Here is an 18,033-nt window from a genome sequence, read left to right on the forward strand (position 1 = left end):
GCCTTTATTATAGAGCCAGGAATCCCTTTTGTCCCCCCCTTTTGCTTTGCAGTGGAACACCATATGTGGTGTACAGGAAAGCCTGGAAGGAGGGTGTTTTTTCAGAGGAAGAAGGTGTTTTTTGAGAGGATTACTTGCTACTTCCCTCTCATAGTCCATGACTGGATATAGTAAAAAGAAATAAGAACCTAGGAATAAATGTTACTTTTAAAGTTATCAGGATTGATGTGTAAAAGAGTGAGAAAAATGGAGATAAATTTCAGTTTTAAATACCTGGCTGGAGAAAGTGATAGAAATGTCTGTCTTGGGTACAGTATTTTCAGATTGCTGAGAGTAGGATGGAGGTTGGGTTGAAACTTACCATTTTGCAGACTTAAAGAGTTGAGGATCATTTTGAAGCCTTAACTGCTTCCTTGGATGCTCATTTGTGTAAAAACTTGAGAATTGAAGTAAACCTGAAACTGATAGGTAATCACAGTTACTAGCAAATGTGTTCTATGTGAGTATGAAATCCCAGTGGGGGTGGTCATCATTTCTTGAAGCTTCAGTGTTGAAGAACCAAGAGCCTGCAGGAGGATGGGCTGGTTTTGAAGGACACATGGCATACCCATGGAGGTGGTGGGACACAATGTCTGAGTTGTTCACAGAGCTTGTTAAATTTTTGGGTGGGATGTTAGGCTGTGATCTGCCATTCTAGGAGTGTCAGAAATCTGTTCTTCTATTTTAGAGCACACTTTCCCATTCAGTGAAGTAAATGGGCATTGGTCATCTTCATCCGTAGGTTTGAAAAGAATGCAGAGCAAATAGCCAATATGAAATTGAACTGGAATGGGAATTACCTTTTAAAGAATTCTCAGTATATAATACCTCAAATAACGACTTGTCTTTTTGTCTCAACAGGAATGCACAAGGAAAAGAAAGATCACTCTAGTACACAATTATGTCCTCAGAGGAAGCAGCCAATGGAAAGAAATCACACTGGGCAGAGTTGGAAATAAGTGGTAAGAAACTGAGGCATGGTCCTGAGTTGTGAACTCATTGCAAATGGTATGGGCTTGGACAAGAAGTCTGGGGTGGAGTTACCTACCTTGCAGTGAGCCAGCAGAACACCAGGACAGCAGCTGGCAGGTGTGTGGAGGGAAGAGCTTGGGTTGGGATAACACAGGGAGAGAGAGGTAAGTTGGGGCAGGTAGGGAATCCCCACATGTAGGAAAGGTGTGAAGGTGAGGTTATGGATGTGAGCTCTTTGTGCTTTAAGAAGATGGAGTGGATGAGATCAGCAATTTAATTTCTCAAAGCTAAGAGAGTGAAGTTGGGGTTGATCTATAGGTGTGTGCTCTTACTGTAAGTCATGTAACAACAGTGAGGTATTAGTCCATGGCAGTTTCTGTTGAGGCAGAAGTTTCTTGTTTTAAAGCAGTTGTAAATTTTGCTTTGTTCTTGAGATTAAAAAAAAACAAACAAAAAACCCACAAAACCCAAAACCTCCAAGAACTGGGCAAGCTTTGAGATACTGTTGACTTTTGGATCTTTTCTTGGAAAAAAGATAGTGTTCAGAATTCATAAGCATGAATTGCAGCTGGTGTGGGACACCAGTGCCTCTTGATTTGTGGAGTAAATCCCAATTTTGCCACAAAAAGGGTGTTTACAAGGAAATTCAAGCAAGTATTGTAAGAATTAAAAAATCATTTTCTCATGTTCTAAACTTAAGCTGAAATTTTGTTTAAATATGGAGGTTCTTTAAGAGACTGCAAAAATTGCCATGTGGTATTTTGAAGTGACTGTCCGATACAGAAATTTATGGAAGAAGGAATAAACATACAGTTCTTCAAATTGTGAAGAGTCTTTCCATCCAGTTCATTGCATCTCTGCCTTGCTGCCAGTGCCACGTGCCTTACCATGTGAATAGCATTCTTTACTGAAGGTTACAGATGCAGAAACCTAGTTAAATGCTGCTTCAGGAATCAGCATTATACATCAGCATTAGGCCTGGAATCCTCTTGGACATCTGCTGCTCTGCATAGGAAGTGCATTAAGTGATGGCTCTTTCCTTTCATGCCTGGTAATCTCACTACACACTGATTCCAGCCAGGAGAGGTGGTGTAGTAGAGAGGCTGGAGCAGTGATGTTGATTGGAAATCCTTTCAGCTACAAGGGTTTCTTTGATCACAGTCACCTGTTTGCATTGGGGGTGGGGAAGAGGTGTTAATTCAGCTTTTAAAATGCAAAGAACTATTGATTTGTGTTGAAAACCTTTCAGAAGGTTTCTTAATGAGCATTATAGTAGCATGAATCCTTGAAGAACTGCATGTATTTGCTTGGCAAAATAAAATGTGCAGTATTTTTGTTTTATTAATGTTCACACTGTCTTTTCCTGAGCTTTTTCACTGCAGGCTTTTTTATGCCACTCACTTTATTACAGCTCACTGAAAATGATACCTGTATTAAACCTCTTGCTAGCAGGGTCTGAGTGCTGGATACGTGTGTATCAAGGTGGCTTTCCTCAGGCATTCAGTGGGACTTGTGTTATTTTGAAGAAAATCATTTAAGGAAAATAATTACAAAGTGTGTATGTCGGTGTAACATCAACTAGATTGTCCTTAACATTGATGAGTTTTGTTGGGGATTTGACTTGGACAAAGTGGAGTTGGGATCCCTCTTCAAAAGCTTTTGGTACAGTGAGATGACTTCTGTAAATGGAAAAGGATCTAAGGCTCTACTCGTTGGGGGGGGGGAAAGAATCATAGAGAGAATAAATGTTTTGAGACCCTCTGATGATATCTCACATTCCTTGTATGTGGCAGTGTCTGTCACACAAATTCGTGTTTCCACCCTTCAGTTTACACAAAAAAATCTTACCTTTTAAAAAATATCTGGCAATAGTTTACACAGCTTTTACTTGAATGCCAGATGGAAATCCATGTTCTCAACTAAGCATCTTAGTCACCCTAAATATAGTGTTTCTATCTGTTCTTGGCTGGATTAATGCCATAAAGATTTTTGGTTTGAAAGATGTTGCAGAGAAGTAAGGGGCGAACCAAAGCACCATCTTTTATCACAAACAATGAAAAAAATCTGTTTCTTAGACCCCTGTTAATTATTAAATTCATGGTCAGCTAAGCACCCCTGGTAATACCTCATATTCTCTTACACATTGGCAAATTTTTTAATCTGTAATATTGGTGATTAGTGGAATTTTCATTGAATAAAATAATAATGATAATAAAACCCACAACAAAACCCAAGCAAGACTTCCTGCCCCCAGAATACTTTGAGGATGTTTTATTATTGCTAGATGATGTGATTCTTGGGGATATCCTGTGCAGGACCAAGAGCTGGACTCATTTATCTTTGTGGGTCCCTTCAAACTCTGAATATTCTGTGATTTTAAATGTTTTATTTTCTCTTGTACCTTCCTTCCACAGGGAAAGTGAGAAGCTTAAGTTCATCATTGTGGACACTGACCCATTTGACAGCTTTGCATCTCAGTGACAATTCCTTATCCCGTATTCCTTCAGACATTGCCAAGCTTCACAATCTGGTATATCTGGACTTGTCCTCTAATAAAATTCGCAGTTTACCAGCAGAGCTCGGAAACATGGTGTCACTCAGGTCTGTAAATCCTAACAGGAGTTAAAATTGTTCTTCTCTTATCTTTGTAGCAACAGTTTAAATTGTAGCAGAATTTTTACGTTCTAGTAAATGAAAAGCCTAAGTGAGTTCCCCCTTCTTCCCTTCTTTTATCTGTCTCCCTGAATCCTTGCTGTGGTCTGTGCAGCTATAGCATTGATGGCTTTTCTGTGATCTCCTGTTCTGACGTGTGACAGCATAGAATGAGCCTCAGAAGTGCTTGGTTTGATGGCAATCACCTGTTTTATATTTTTCCAAGTTAGATTTCCTCTCAGGCATCGCTTTCCAGGCTCTTTTACAAGTCTTTTATGTGGTGGTTTTTTTCTGAGGGTAACTGATGCACCAAAAAACTCCTGCTTTTAACTCATAGTAAGGTAGGAGAAGGGTCAGATTAAACATTTATAATCATGTTAACTACAATTTTTTCCTCTTTAGTAATTACTCTTAACATTAGTTCTTACTCTTTTTATTGTTTAACAATTGCAACATGTCTAGTATCACCTCCTCCCCACCTTTTCTGTGATGTAATTGCATTCCTGTGCAAACTGGGGAGGAACAGAAAACTGTTCTAAACACAGCTTTTTGTCTTCTTTTTTTTTTTTTTTTTTCCCCTTCAGTTTTACAGTGCCAAGATGTGCAAAGCTAGCATGGAATGATAACTCCTTTTGGAAGTAGAACATGAATAGTGATGCCTATTTAGATTATTCTTAAGGCTGCAGCATTTCACTTTGTAGGAACACTGTTATGTAAACATATGAATTATTTATATACTACTAAATATTTGCAGTCAACAGTCTTTTGCCCTTGACCCAAAGGAAGAGCTTTATCTTAGGTTTATTAGACAGTTGCCAGTAATTGCCTTCATTGCTGTTAATTTCAAAGACATTTATGAACAGCTTTCTCAAATCCAGAAAACACAGAGACTAAAAGTAAAGAGAATGTTATTAAAAGTAAAGGCCATGATAGAGAAATGGATTGCCAGCACAGCTTTCATGAGACTGGAAGCAAAGCAAGTTTGCACATAGAAGTATCTGTCATTGCATTTTCTTCTCCTTTAGAAAAGTCTGCTCAGTTGGGGAGGATTAAACTTGCTGATTAAATTGGTACTAAAAGCTCAAATTCCAGAGCAGTTAAAGTCTCAACCTTGGAGGCTGAGCAAAGGGACCTTGCTTTTTGAAGCATAATTGGCAGCTCTGTTTTGTAGCGTGTTGTGTAGTTGTTTTCAGCTGTGAAATAGTCTGTTCTAGGTTTTTGCATTGCTATTTCAATTAAAAGCAGTCAGTAGTAACAGGTTTCTCTCCTCTTTTATCCACTCCTTGGGTACTATGAGCTAGCAATCCTAAATTGACTGGAATATTCTCACACTTCACCAGCATCATTTCAGTCTTTTTCCTTTCAAAACATTTTTGTACATGCAATACTTGGGACATGGAGATAGGTTAGCAGTGTGGAGTCATCAATAATGTCAGAAGTTATTGTGCCTCTTCCCAACACTTTTCCCAATTTCTTCTCGCTGTTTCTATGAAGGTTCAGCTCTTCCAAGTCCTGAGTATCTTCTGAGTAGAGAAGGCTAAATCCTGTGGCTGTGAGATGTGTAGCTAAGGTCTAGGATCACACTAGTTTTCTATTTATGACTTAAACATAATACTGGAGTCCAGATCTCTAGATGTGCAAAGCTGTGCATTAATCCACTGCACTCTCTCTGCCCTCAGTAATTGCAGCTGGTCCATGGTTTCTTTTCACTGTGGTGAAAGTGAAGAAAGACCCATAAGCACATCCTACATGATAGCTCACTGCAGGTCTCAGCTGGGCCAGGGTTTTATGTTTCAGGCTGGCTCTTACTGCAGACACTTCCCATGGCTTCTGGGAAGTTGTTCAAACTAAGGGTAATTCAACACTGGGCATTGCTGATATGCTGAGCCACAGAAATCATTTGTGCTCTCACCACTGAGAGCTGGTGACAGGTTTTCCAGCTCCCACATTTGGAGCTCTGGGTTTAGTCTGTACAGCAGAGCTCACCCAAGGCTCCTTTCATCTCCCTTTTTACTGCAGGTAGTTGAAAAAAGAGGTGTCAGAGCACTGGGATTTTTGATCTTTGTAGAAGGAGAAGGAAAAATAAACACTGTAACATGTTATCCTTGAAAGCTCAGCTGTAAAACAGATTCTCTTGATACGCTTGAAAGAACTTGACTGCATGTTTGCAGATGACATAGGATGGAAATGTTCATCTGCTGGAGGGTAGGAAGGCTCTGCAGTGGGATCTGGGCAGCCTGGATCAATGGACTGAGGCCAATTGTACGAGGTTCAATAAGGTGAAGTGCCAGGCCCTGCCCTTGGGTCACAACAACCCCAGGAAGCACTGCAGGCTGGGGGAAATGTGTCTGGAAATCTGCCCGGAGGGAAAGGACCTGGGGGTGTTGGTCGAGGATGGCTGAACATGAGCCAGTGTGTGCCCAGGTGACCAAGAAGGCCAGTGGCATCCTGGCTCATTTCAGCAGTCGTTGGCCAGCAGCACCAGGGCAGTGATCATCCCCTGTACTCAGCCCTGGGGAGGCCACACCTCGGATTCTGGGTTCAGTTTTGGGCTTCTCATGGCAAGAAAGACATTGACAGCTTCAGACACTATTCTGTAGAAATCTAAACGAGCTTAGGTAACTCTTGCATCCAGATTTCCTTTTTCTCGTTCTTTCTTCTTTCCTTTTTTGTTGCCCAAAAATACTCTTCAAGTTTCTAGGCAGCAAGTTGTAAACACTTTGAAGCAGCAACTTTATATTGACGATGATTCTATGAAAGTCTTCACTGCTTAGTGGGAATGCGTTTAAGAAAGTGAAAAGCTCCTGACAAGTCCATTTTCTCTGCCCAGTTTGTTGGGATATCAGAATTCAGGGCATGAATTCTTTTCCTGTCTGCATATTGGTTTTGTAAGTTAGCACAAATTTTGTCTTAATACTGAAATTACAAGAAGAAAACCAACAAAACGAACAGAAAATTACTGTTGTAAATGACTGTTGCATGGTAATGTCATAGTTCTAATGATACTGCCATGATCATGGACTTTTATGTGTTTTTAGGGATATAATTTCCCTTTATTTGGCCTTTAATCATAGCCGAACTGTTTTATGGTCTGGTTTGTCTGAGCTGTTACTACTTCATCACTTGTAGATATAATTTCATTATTGCTAATGTTTGCACAATATCTGACTGTTTAAGATAAACTCACCAAACAGCTCCTTTCCTCTGCACTTCAGTGCAATATGTGTTTTGTCTGTGTGTATGTCTGAGTACAGCAGGATTTTCCAAACTATGGCTGTTTAGTCTCTGAGTTTTTCAATATTGTGGTTTGCTAGGATATTGATTCTCTTCTAGTTCAGTTCTTGTACAGCTGCAGACAAATGTTGCTCTGTTTTCAGCCCTATATGCTTGCTCTGTCTACAGGGAACTACATTTAAATAACAACCTGTTACGAGTTTTACCTTTTGAGCTGGGAAAACTGTTCCAGTTACAGACTTTGGGGCTGAAAGGTATTACTGCTTTTTTCTTGGTCTCTGTGCTTGTTTAGTGATAGCATTTCTGAGTTGTAATGGCTGTAGACTGTCAGTTCATCAAATCAGCAGTCCTAGATTGCTGCTCACTCCACGTTTATAAATACTGTTATTTAGCGATTATTTAGAAAAATAACAAGTTTGGCAAAGCAGTGCACATATAAAGGGGTTTGCTGCTCTTTTTGCAGGGTGAGCAGAAGCTTTCTGTTGCCTGCATAGGGGTGAATGGAGTGCTGCTTTAACTAAGCAATAGCCTATAGTTAGCTCTAGGTACATCTCCAACCAGAGAGGGAATGTGCTTTGTACAGCTGCAGGATACTGTGCTGTTTATACAAGCAGCAATGTAAGTCTTTTCCCAATTTTTTTTTTGTCTAAACTGTATGGATTCTAGCTATAAAATTGCTGACCTTGGGGAATTTGAGGCACAAAATCAGGAGCACTGTTAAGTCTGGAGACTGCTTTTCTTTCTGCCTCAGAACTGGGTAATTGCAGTGTGTGTTGTCCGTGACAGCTTCTGCAATCTGCTTATGTTTGGCAGATGGCAGAGTCTCTGCTCAGATCTGACTGGCAGATAAACTGATGGTGGATGTTTACTCAGCCAAGCAAAGTGAGCAGAGGTGACTCCTGGGTTTGGCCTCATCAGCTCTGCATGGGTGTTGTACCACACCAGTTTTTAACTGCTCTTAGGCCCAGGGACTGCCCTTGGGGTGGTTGGTCTGAGGGCAAACTCAGGAGATAATGTGGTTAACTTCACTAGAGCTATCCACACATCCAGTGTTATGTGGGATTGAAGACCTGAGATCTGAAACCCCAATGTAGCTCATAGTAGATTCATATCTTTTCTTCAAGGTGGCAGGTTTAAGCACTGATATATAAATTTGTGGCAGTTTTGTATAGTTTATTCAGTGTCTCTGTGAATTGGTTTGCAGGAAACCCACTTACACAGGATATTCTGAACCTGTATCAGGAACCAGATGGGACACGAAGGCTACTGAACTATTTGCTTGATAATTTGGCAGGTACTGCAAAAAGAAGTAAGTGATCATTCTTAAAACATCTATTTGTGTTGTGTAAAATAAATGTGATTATCACTTGTTGTATCTCTACTTTAAACTGTTTCCATAGTTTCGACAGAACAGCCACCTCCAAGATCTTGGATTATGTTGCAAGAACCAGATCGTACAAGACCAACAGGTACTGTAACACTTGAAGGATTTTTCCTTTCTTCTTCCTTTTTCCTTTTAGTAAAAGCTCCTGATCTTTACTGAAAAAGTAAAAACTCATGCTTAAATTATCTAGTTGTCTCTGCAGTGCTGTCCAGCCAGCTGAAGTCGTTCTCTCCCAGTTGGAACACCTGTTCCAGATTTGCCCATCTTTTACTCTAAAGTAATTTCTTTTTAATTAACTTCCTCCTCACAGGAATTGAGACTGTTGTCCACAATTAGTTAAATAGTGGAATTATAACAGGCTTAATTTAACATTCGTTGAAGAATAAAAAAAATGGAAGAATAGGAGCATAACTTCCAAAAAATGTGGAAGTTTTTTCTGTTAAAGTAACCAGTGTATCATCTCTGACTCAGCTCTTTTCTCACTGTTGGGATTCAGGTCATGTTTATTTGTTTACTAATTTTTTAATTTTTTTTTTTGCATGAATTACCTAAAATACAATCTTTTCTATTTACTTGCACACCAAAAATCTTAGTGTATTTCTCAGTTACTGCAATGTCCTCTCTTTCAAGACTGATGTACATTACTCCCCTGTTGATATTATTAAGGCACTGTAAATGCAGCTTGTCTTATTTATGTATTTATTTTCAAAATGCTGGGCTGGGACCCCCCAGTCAGCTCTAGTTTGTTGCCTCAATTTGCTATATCTTCAAACAGTGGTCTTGTTTCTTTTTTCCCTGTTTGAAAGGAGCTCCAATTAAGCTTCCAAGTATCTCATTGTCATACTGCAAATTCCTTATGTGCTTTTTAAAATCAGACAACCCCCAAAAACCCCAAGGAAGCAACCTCTCAAATCCCTGCTGCTGGATTATCTGTCAGGTTGCCCCAAACTGTCTCCTCATTATTCCTGATCCAAATTAATGCAGTGAGTAGGTGTTTGTTGTCCGAGACCTGAATTTGTAAGTTTTTAAAGGTGGAAACATTTGGGGGATTATTTCGCCTATACTTTTCCTTTGTGCAAAGGGATCCTTACCCTGCCTATGGATCTGTTGCAGTTCATGGTGGCAATAATTAAGATAGATTTTAAAGAACCTATTTGAAGACTTGCAGACCTTTGTATAGCTGCTAAAGATAAGTGCTCAAATACACTCAGCTTGGTTTGGGCTTTTCAGAGTACAGCACCACTTGGCACAAAATACACTTGTCTGCTGTTTACTGCATTAACCATGTACAGGGGGGTGTTTGTTTCCTAATTAAATGCTAGAAGACAGCTGCCATAAGTCCAAACTTGTAATTTAGCTCGCTAGAAGGCCTACCAATTTATTTTTTTCTTAGTGTGGATACACATGGTGTGTTTTGGTTGAAATGAAGCATGAATTGATAAATTTGCAGAAGACAAAAGTGAAGAATATAATTGTTTGGGGGTTTTTTGGTAGGTTTTTTTAAAATGTATCAGTGTGTGAGTCAAATTATTGTTCTGCAGCCTTGTTCTCTGTCATGTGTTACAACGTCCTCTGTGATAAATATGCTACCCGGCAGCTCTATGGCTATTGTCCATCTTGGGCCTTGAACTGGGAATACAGAAAAAAAGCCATTATGCAGGAAATCCTGAGCTGCAATGCTGACATCATAAGTCTTCAGGTAAAAGCTACACCATTATTCCTTTCCCTTCTCTATTCCCATGAGTTGGTTTCTTTGCGTTCAGTGTATTTATAGTAAATGGTCTGTTTGCAAAACCTTCTGAAAACAAAAGAAAAAAAAAAAGGTGTGGTGTTTAGAACGTTGCTTGACATCAAAAGAATGCTCCTCAGCCCACACAGTTGGAAGGGGAACCAGCAGCCCCTGATCAAAGAAACGTAAGTGGGGGTGTCTTTGTGCCTGCCTGGGTATGTGGGGCTGGAATTGACACATTTTCAAATAAGAGGCTTGAGATAATCATAACTCCAGGGATTACAGAAATTCATTTATATTTCCTTAAAACAGGGATATCACTCTCAAATTTGCATTCTCTGATGTACTTAATTCTGAGATTTATTTTTTTCCCCTTAAATCTAATTTGAAAGTGATTTGCACTTCTGAAGAGTCTAAATAATATCAGTCTTCCGTGTTTTGCTAATGGTACATTCATGCTGTGCTTCCTTATAACTTTACAGGAGGTTGAAACGGAACAATACTACAGTTTTTTCCTGGTAGAATTGAAAGAACGTGGCTATAATGGATTCTTCAGTCCAAAATCTAGAGCTAGGACAATGTCAGAACAGGAAAGAAAACATGTTGATGGTTGTGCAATATTTTTCAAGACAGAAAAGTAAGTTATGTGGTTTGCAAAACCTTCTGTTGTCTCTTGCTGTCTTTCACATAATTTCTCAGGTTAGTCTAGAGCTCAAACAGTTTGGCAGTAATTGCCCTTTTGTAGCCTGAGTTTCTTCCAAAATCTAGAGCTAGGACAATGTCAGAACAGGAAAGAAAACATGTTGATGGTTGTGCAATATTTTTCAAGACAGAAAAGTAAGTTATGTGGTTTGCAAAACCTTCTGTTGTCTCTTGCTGTCTTTCACATAATTTCTCAGGTTAGTCTAGAGCTCAAACAGTTTGGCAGTAATTGCCCTTTTGTAGCCTGAGTTTCTTTTCTAAACCATTCTGTGCAGAGCTAGCAAGAAAAAAAATCTTGCCTTTAAGTTTGGTTTAAGTTGAAATTTCATTCTGTTTGAGCAGTGCAGGTTTGGGGGTTCACTAGACTATACTTCAGTTGTTGAGTGTGTGTGTCCCAACTACTAGGTAGGTGGTAATAATGAGAAATGAAAGAAATAATGAAGGAAATAGTGAAAAACAAAGTTTTGTGGTTTTTTGTGGTTTTGGTTTTTTTTTGCTTTGGGTGTATTTGGTTGGGTTTTTGATTTTTTTTTTTGGGGGGGTTTTGAGTAAAGGAATTTATAATCCCCCAAACTGCTGAAGTAAGACCTCAGTGACATTGATTTTTTTGATGCATTAACCTTCTGATAAAGCAGAAGACAAGGCACTTGGTATCACTTCATGCTTCTGTGAAAAAATCATAACCCTTTAAGAGCTGCAGCACTTGCTGCTGGTTTGATACTGCTCTTGTACAACTGTTTGGACATGAGGATACAAACATTCCTTCCTGCTTCTGTTCCTCTGTCCATAACTAGATATAGGTGCCAAGTTTGATACCTAGTGGCTTAGAAAAATTGTTACGTTCCTCTCTATTAAACCTGTTGAACTGGAAACTGTTTCCTCTTGTATCTGGCTGCTGAAAAGGGTATATATGATGTTTTTCTTTCAGATTTACTTTGGTTCAAAAACATACTGTTGAGTTCAATCAGCTAGCAATGGCAAACTCAGAAGGTTCAGAAGCTATGCTGAACAGAGTTATGACAAAAGACAACATTGGAGTTGCTGTATTGTTAGAGCTGCGAAAGGAATTGATAGAAATGTCATGTAAGTCCTGTTTGGTTTAGGTTTTTTTAATGGATTGTATTTTGTAAATGAAAAAAAAATTGACTTTTGTTTATAGTAAGCAAGAGAAGCTCTGTCCTGCAGATGAAAATAGCTTTCAGACAAATGTATGTCTGAAGAGGACTGGGGGAAAAGTAATTGCTTAAACACTGATTTAATTTTTTTCCCACTTATATTTCTTAAGGAAAAAAAACCCCAAACTTGAGTTAGAGTGATTTTGTTGGATTTTCCTTTGTTTTTGCTTTTTTTCCTTGAAGTTACATACAGGTATCCAAGAATCAAGGCAGTGTTAGTTATGTCTCTGGATCATGTATCTGCATCATTTAACTTACTGTTTTCTTTGCTGTCAGTGCTTACACAACCTGTTTGTTCTGCCCTGTCAGTCTTCATTTGGGAAATGTAAATTGGCTTTATAAGTATCGCAGTGGGAACCTCCTCAACCTGTGGTATATTTATCCAAATGATATTTTATTAATTCAGATTCTAACAAGCCTTTTAAGAAACACTTCTAGCAGGAGAGGTGACTTAGGGTGTGGGGAGCTTGGAATTCAGAGCTCATTGCCTAGTGAGACGTGAGCAGTGTCTGTTCACTGTCACAGCCTGAGGAAAACTGTTGTCATTTTTCAGAACAAACTATTTGCCTGTAATTAGGATTATCTGGTTTTTATGTTAATTCACATTACTCTTGGGTACCTAAGCATTACGTGGAACAAGTTGGTTGGTCCATTAATGGTCTTGAATGCAAAACATCATTCCTAGTGCCTTATATCAGCTAAAGCACTTGGTAGATGTAAGAGGAGCTGTATGACCCTCTTCATTTAAATGGCATTAACCCTCTCCAGGTCATAGAGGTATTTTGTTCTTTCATTCCCTCAGGCATTTTGTTTAAAATTCATTGTTTTCTGTTGCTGACCGTGTAAAGTAAAGAATTGATTTTGAATTTTAGCTGGAAAGCCACATCTTGGGTTGGAAAAGCAGCTAGTTCTTGTAGCTAATGCTCATATGCATTGGGACCCAGAGTATTCTGATGTGAAGCTGGTTCAGACTATGATGTTCCTGTCTGAGGTCAAGAACATTATTGACAAAGCCTCTCGTAGTCTCAAACCTGGTGTTTCAGGAGAACTTGGAACCATTCCACTTGTACTGTGTGCAGATCTCAATTCCCTGCCAGACTCTGGTAAGAGTTCCATTTCTTATTCTTCAGACTGTTTCAAGTGTGTAACAATTTAAGTTCTTGCTTTTTTAAGGAGTTTTCAACTTAGAGAATGCATTGGTTGCTAGTGTAAGCTCTAAAGATGCTAAGAGAATAGAAAGAAGAGAGAGAAGGTAGAATTGTTTCATTTGGGAGTAACCTTATTGCCTATGCAGTAGTATAGCTATGTCTGGTCCACTGTTATCTTACAATACAGGAATGGAAAGGAAAAAAACATCTTCCAAAAATAACTGGGAGCATGAGTGTGTTGCTGATAATTGGGTTTCCTTAAGTTGAAGTGTGAGAAGATAAGGAATTATCTTTAAAGCTGCCACCATAAAATGGTATTCTGTAGTCCCAGTGTTTCAAAACTTGTAAAGTTCAATACATCCCCCTGCAGAAGGAGACTCTTCAGAGCTCTTTACGCTTATGGAACTTTGTTTTTTGACTTGGTGGCAATTTTATGAAGTGCAAGAATAAAGCAGATTGATTGCAGCCTTGGCTTTCTCAGGTAGCCACCTGAAGTTTGAAATCAAGAGCCATCCTTCCTTCTTATTGCTGGTTGTTCAATACAGTAATCTCCTTTCCTGGTCCCTTTTCCTTCTGGCCTCATCTTGGCAACTCTTGACATTTGTTAGGGTTGAGAGGAGCAGTTACTGCTCGACAATACTGGAAATTGGATTCTTTTTGATCCCAGCAAGGCCAGTGTCACTAGTGGTGATTGCAATGACCAGTTCACATGGCTCATTGTATCTTCAGAACAGCTAATTACTTCTTTTACCTTCCAGAACCTTTACACAGCTATTCTGAAACTGAAACAATCATAGTTTTCGTGACACAAATCTTGTCAGTTTGGCTTCGCATTCTCTTTCAAGTTAACTTTATTTGAAGCACTGTTCCAGGAGTTGGCTTTTTGCAGTGTTTTAGCTGAAGAACATTGAAAAGCAGGACCTGAGCATAGAAGCAAGGAGAGGAGGAAGCTGACTACCTAGCACTGATGGAACTCCTGATTTTCTCATCTTCCCCTTCCCAATCTATTCCTTATTAGCCTTCTCATTCTTTTCTAATCAAAGCATATCTCTTTGCTCTAGGTGACATTTGCTCTTAATAGACAGATACATTGTCCTGCAGTATCTTAAAAGAACTAGTTGACTCTTGCTGTGTATGTGTTAAGGTGTTAATTACATAAAGCATAAAGTTGCACATACGACTTCAGGTACTTACACACACTTATTTGCTGAATGCTGATGACCTTCTTGTGTGTGTGTGTCTGTCTGTTAATAGGTGTTGTTGAGTACTTGAGCACTGGTGGAGTGGAAACAAACCACAAAGATTTTAAGGAACTGAGATACAACGAAAGTCTTACTAACTTCAGCTGCAATGGAAAGAATGGGACAACAAATGGAAGAATTACACATGGTTTCAAGTTGAAGAGTGCCTATGAGAATGGTCTAATGCCTTACACAAATTACACATTTGACTTCAAGGTAAGGACTTGGCTGATACTTTGGAAAAGTTTTCCGGTTTTAAGTGTAACTAATGTGATTTGCTGTGTGAAGTTGTTTAACAAATAAGTTAATCTGTTTATGTTGATAATGAAATTCACCAGGTTTATATTTAAAACAGCAAACTAGAATACCCAACACTTCTGTCTCCTAGAAACTAGATTTTCCTTGTTATTGTTGGTAACTTGCAAGAGATCTGCAAGAGTTGAGGTGCTGGTAGCTTTCCCTGTAAACAGTATTTCTTATATATATAACAGAGTTTGTATTTTAATACTCCAAGCTAAATGACACAGTACAACAGGGGCACTTAAGCTGTCAACTGCAAGGAAATAATCCATGTTTCTTCTGGAAAACTCTCAGTTCTCCTTTGCCGAGGGAAAACAAAGATGGCTTTTTTTCTTCTTCAAAATCAGCTAAATGTGATTCAAAACTGTGTAGGAGGTTGGAAATTACAACCCACAGAAGCATAGCAGAAGGGATATTGGTTGGGCTTTTTTCTTGTTTTCCTAATCTATACTGAGCAACCCATGGGATATAGGAAGAAGAAATCTCCTAAACTGGTAATGTGCTGTAGAGAAGGAATGTGGTGTTTCAGTTACTTGTAACACTGAGCTGTCCTTTTGTTTGGAAGAGTAACTTGAGTCAAGAATAAATACTAATAATAATTTTCCCTGTCATGTTTTTTAGGGTATTATTGACTACATCTTCTACTCTAAACCTCAGCTAAACATACTTGGCATTCTTGGACCTTTGGATCATCATTGGTTAATAGAGAACAATATAAGTGGTTGTCCACATCCACTCATCCCTTCTGACCACTTCTCACTTTTTGCACAACTGGAGCTTTTGCTGCCTTTCCTGCCTCCTGTAAATGGAATCCATCTCCCTGGCAGGAGGTAGTCAAACACATTTTAGAGGGCAACCTCAATCTAACTTGTACAATTGTAAAATCTGAATATAGAGGAGTGAGGTATGGCCAACAGGGATTTTTTTTTTTTCTTAATAATCTTAATCTTAAATCTAATTATTTGCTAAAGACATAGTAAAAGCCAGGTGCTATCAACAGACACAATTCTGAGCCCAAGATTCTTTGTATACTGTTCGACAGCGATCGGTGCATTTGCACCTTTCTTTAATACGTTACAATAAAGCTTCCTGTTTCTTTGCTCCAACGTGACATTGTCATGCCTTGAAATAGGGAATTGTTAGAGTGTATTCTCTTTGCACAGTTATCTGTAGCACTACTTTTTTGAGGCCAGTAGGAACATCCACAGAACATTCTCCGTACTTCACTCCCTCCTTTTTCAGACTTGTTTGTAAAATAGAGAATTTGAATTTAGCCTTTATTGATTGTATATGAACAACAGAAAACCTGATTTATGAGATTTTGTACTTTAAAAAAAAAAGAAAAAAAGAAAAATCAGATTTGGAAAATGATTGTATTGTAAACTAAGGCTAAATTTTTATCTGTTTTCATGTGTTATAAAGGCCAGCTTGTAAAAGAGGTTGTCACAGGTTTTCTCTGCTAATGATTTGCACTGTTAGGGTTTCGTTAGCCCTTTTATACTACTTTTTATGTTCAATTGAGAACTTTGCTTTTAAAATCCAAACCTGTAAAATCTGAATTCTCTTAGAGATAAATAAATACATTCTATTTCTGATTTTTTTAAGAGAAGAGAAAGGCATAGAGTTCTTGCAGAACAGATAAGCTGAGCAGTGACTAGAAGTAGACCTGTATGGATTGAAAGTTGTTGCTGATGTGTATACACTCAGATATTGTACTCATTCCTAACTTTGGAAGTAAAATCTAGGGATACTTGTGTACAGCTTCTCCATTTCTGTTTTAAATATTCATCCTATCTCCACTGTGCCTGCTTCAATTTGTTCTCAACTAGCACTGCCTGTGCATGCAGAGAGATCCTGTGCATCCTCTTTTATTTTTTTTAAATGATGTTAACACTTGTGAAAATTTTATGAAGATACTTTTGTATAAGCTGTGGCATCTTTTTTTTTTCCTTTGTGAAGCATTGAATATCACACTTTGGAACATGTTCAGGTTATGGGTACACAGTTTCTAGCTTCTAATGCCCATGCACTGCTTCTTTGGGTGTCATTGCACAGTGCCGTTTTTCCCACTAGGAATTACTTATCATGTGGATTCTCATTCATTTAAGTGTGTTCCTCAGTTTCAGAAAGTATAATTCCTTGAAGATAAAAACCTAGCCCTACATTTTCTATCGATGAAGCAGTGTAAAATAATTGCATTTTCAATACAGGTCCCAAAGACAATTCTTCAGATCATTTCTTTTAAAGTGACCAAGTCTTATTTTAAAGTGTCAAGCAAGACTGAAGTGATAGTGTACCCTCAGTGCCATTTGTGTCATGAAGCCAAGTATATAACAGCTTACAAATTGAACTTGTCTGTTTGTATCCTAAAACGGAGAATTTATCATCTCCTTAAACTAATACAACTTGAATAATTGATGTAAAAAAATAAATAATGGAGATAGAGAGCTTGGTCTTAAACAGCTTTTGTTTCAGCTGCGGGCAGGGAAGCAAAAGGACACTGAGCATTAAGAGAAAACTTTCTAAATATTGTGAATTTTTTTATACATAAGAGAGTGAATTGGTAATAATGGTTCAAAATTTTATTGCAAAGTAGTCAGCACACAAGTGTGCTCGAACCGTCCTGTTTGCAGCTCAAAGTGAAAATGGCAAACAGCTCGGGTGTGTAAAATGTACATTTTAAAAGTTCAATAGGAGAAATTTTGATCTTGAATCCTTGTCTGGGACCTGATCTCTTGGGGTTATTTTGTTTTGGTTTTAGTTGTAAAAACACCAAACATGTCCAGTTTATAATCAGTACCTTGAAATGCTGGTAGTATTGCTGTAGTAGATTTAATGCGTAGTGTTATTTTTTTCTGTTTGTTTTTTGGGGTTTTTTTGTAAAGTGTGAATAAAAAGGTGTTTTACTCATGTTTCCTTAATGATGTCTTGGTAATGTACATCATGACAATTTTCAGTGATGATGAGCCAATTTAGCTTGTCAGACTAAGCAAACTATTTTTCTTTTCTGATTATCTGGATTGTGTAATGAGTCCAGAAAGCTTTACAGAAGGGGAAGGGAAGCACTTACTCATTTTGTATTTCTTAGAGGGGGATAATTTACTTTAATAGATGCTGGAGCTTGAGTGCACTTGTTAGATTCTAAAGGTTTGAGCTTTATCCAGTACATGTTCTCCTCTATTGCTTAGTCTTAAAACATATTTGAATTTATGACAGCATGTTAAGATATGGCCCCTTGTGCTCTTGGAGACACAACTGTTCTTGCTTAGCCACCTCACAGTCTAAGGGTCCATTTGAATAACTGTTTCCTCCAGCTTTTCTATTAGTCCATCAGGTCCCAATTGAAAACCCACTGAATCCATTGAAGACACTCCTTTGACTTCACTGGGTTTTAACTGGACTTGCAGCTGTGACTCGGGGGCGGAAGGAAGGAAGGAGAAATGTTTTGAGTCTAGGG

At 38.5% G+C, this 18,033-nt stretch overlaps 1 protein-coding gene across 1 annotated transcript; it reads left to right on the forward strand.

The window, feature by feature from the left end:
- The first annotated feature begins 894 nt into the window (after positions 1 to 894).
- On the forward strand, positions 895 to 16,587 carry CNOT6 (CCR4-NOT transcription complex, subunit 6). Its single transcript, XM_009078554.1, has 11 exons — positions 895 to 1,001; positions 3,426 to 3,612; positions 7,066 to 7,151; positions 8,102 to 8,206; positions 8,298 to 8,366; positions 9,823 to 9,980; positions 10,493 to 10,647; positions 11,641 to 11,795; positions 12,760 to 12,990; positions 14,290 to 14,492; positions 15,198 to 16,587. Exons 1-11 carry the CDS (start codon positions 941 to 943, stop codon positions 15,408 to 15,410), a joined length of 1,623 nt encoding a protein of 540 aa, XP_009076802.1. The 5' UTR covers positions 895 to 940; the 3' UTR covers positions 15,411 to 16,587.
- The last annotated feature ends 1,446 nt before the right edge of the window (positions 16,588 to 18,033 follow it).

Source organism: Acanthisitta chloris, unplaced genomic scaffold (genome assembly GCF_000695815.1).
Source record: "Acanthisitta chloris isolate BGI_N310 unplaced genomic scaffold, ASM69581v1 scaffold27027, whole genome shotgun sequence".
In the NCBI taxonomy this organism is placed as follows: domain Eukaryota; kingdom Metazoa; phylum Chordata; class Aves; order Passeriformes; family Acanthisittidae; genus Acanthisitta; species Acanthisitta chloris.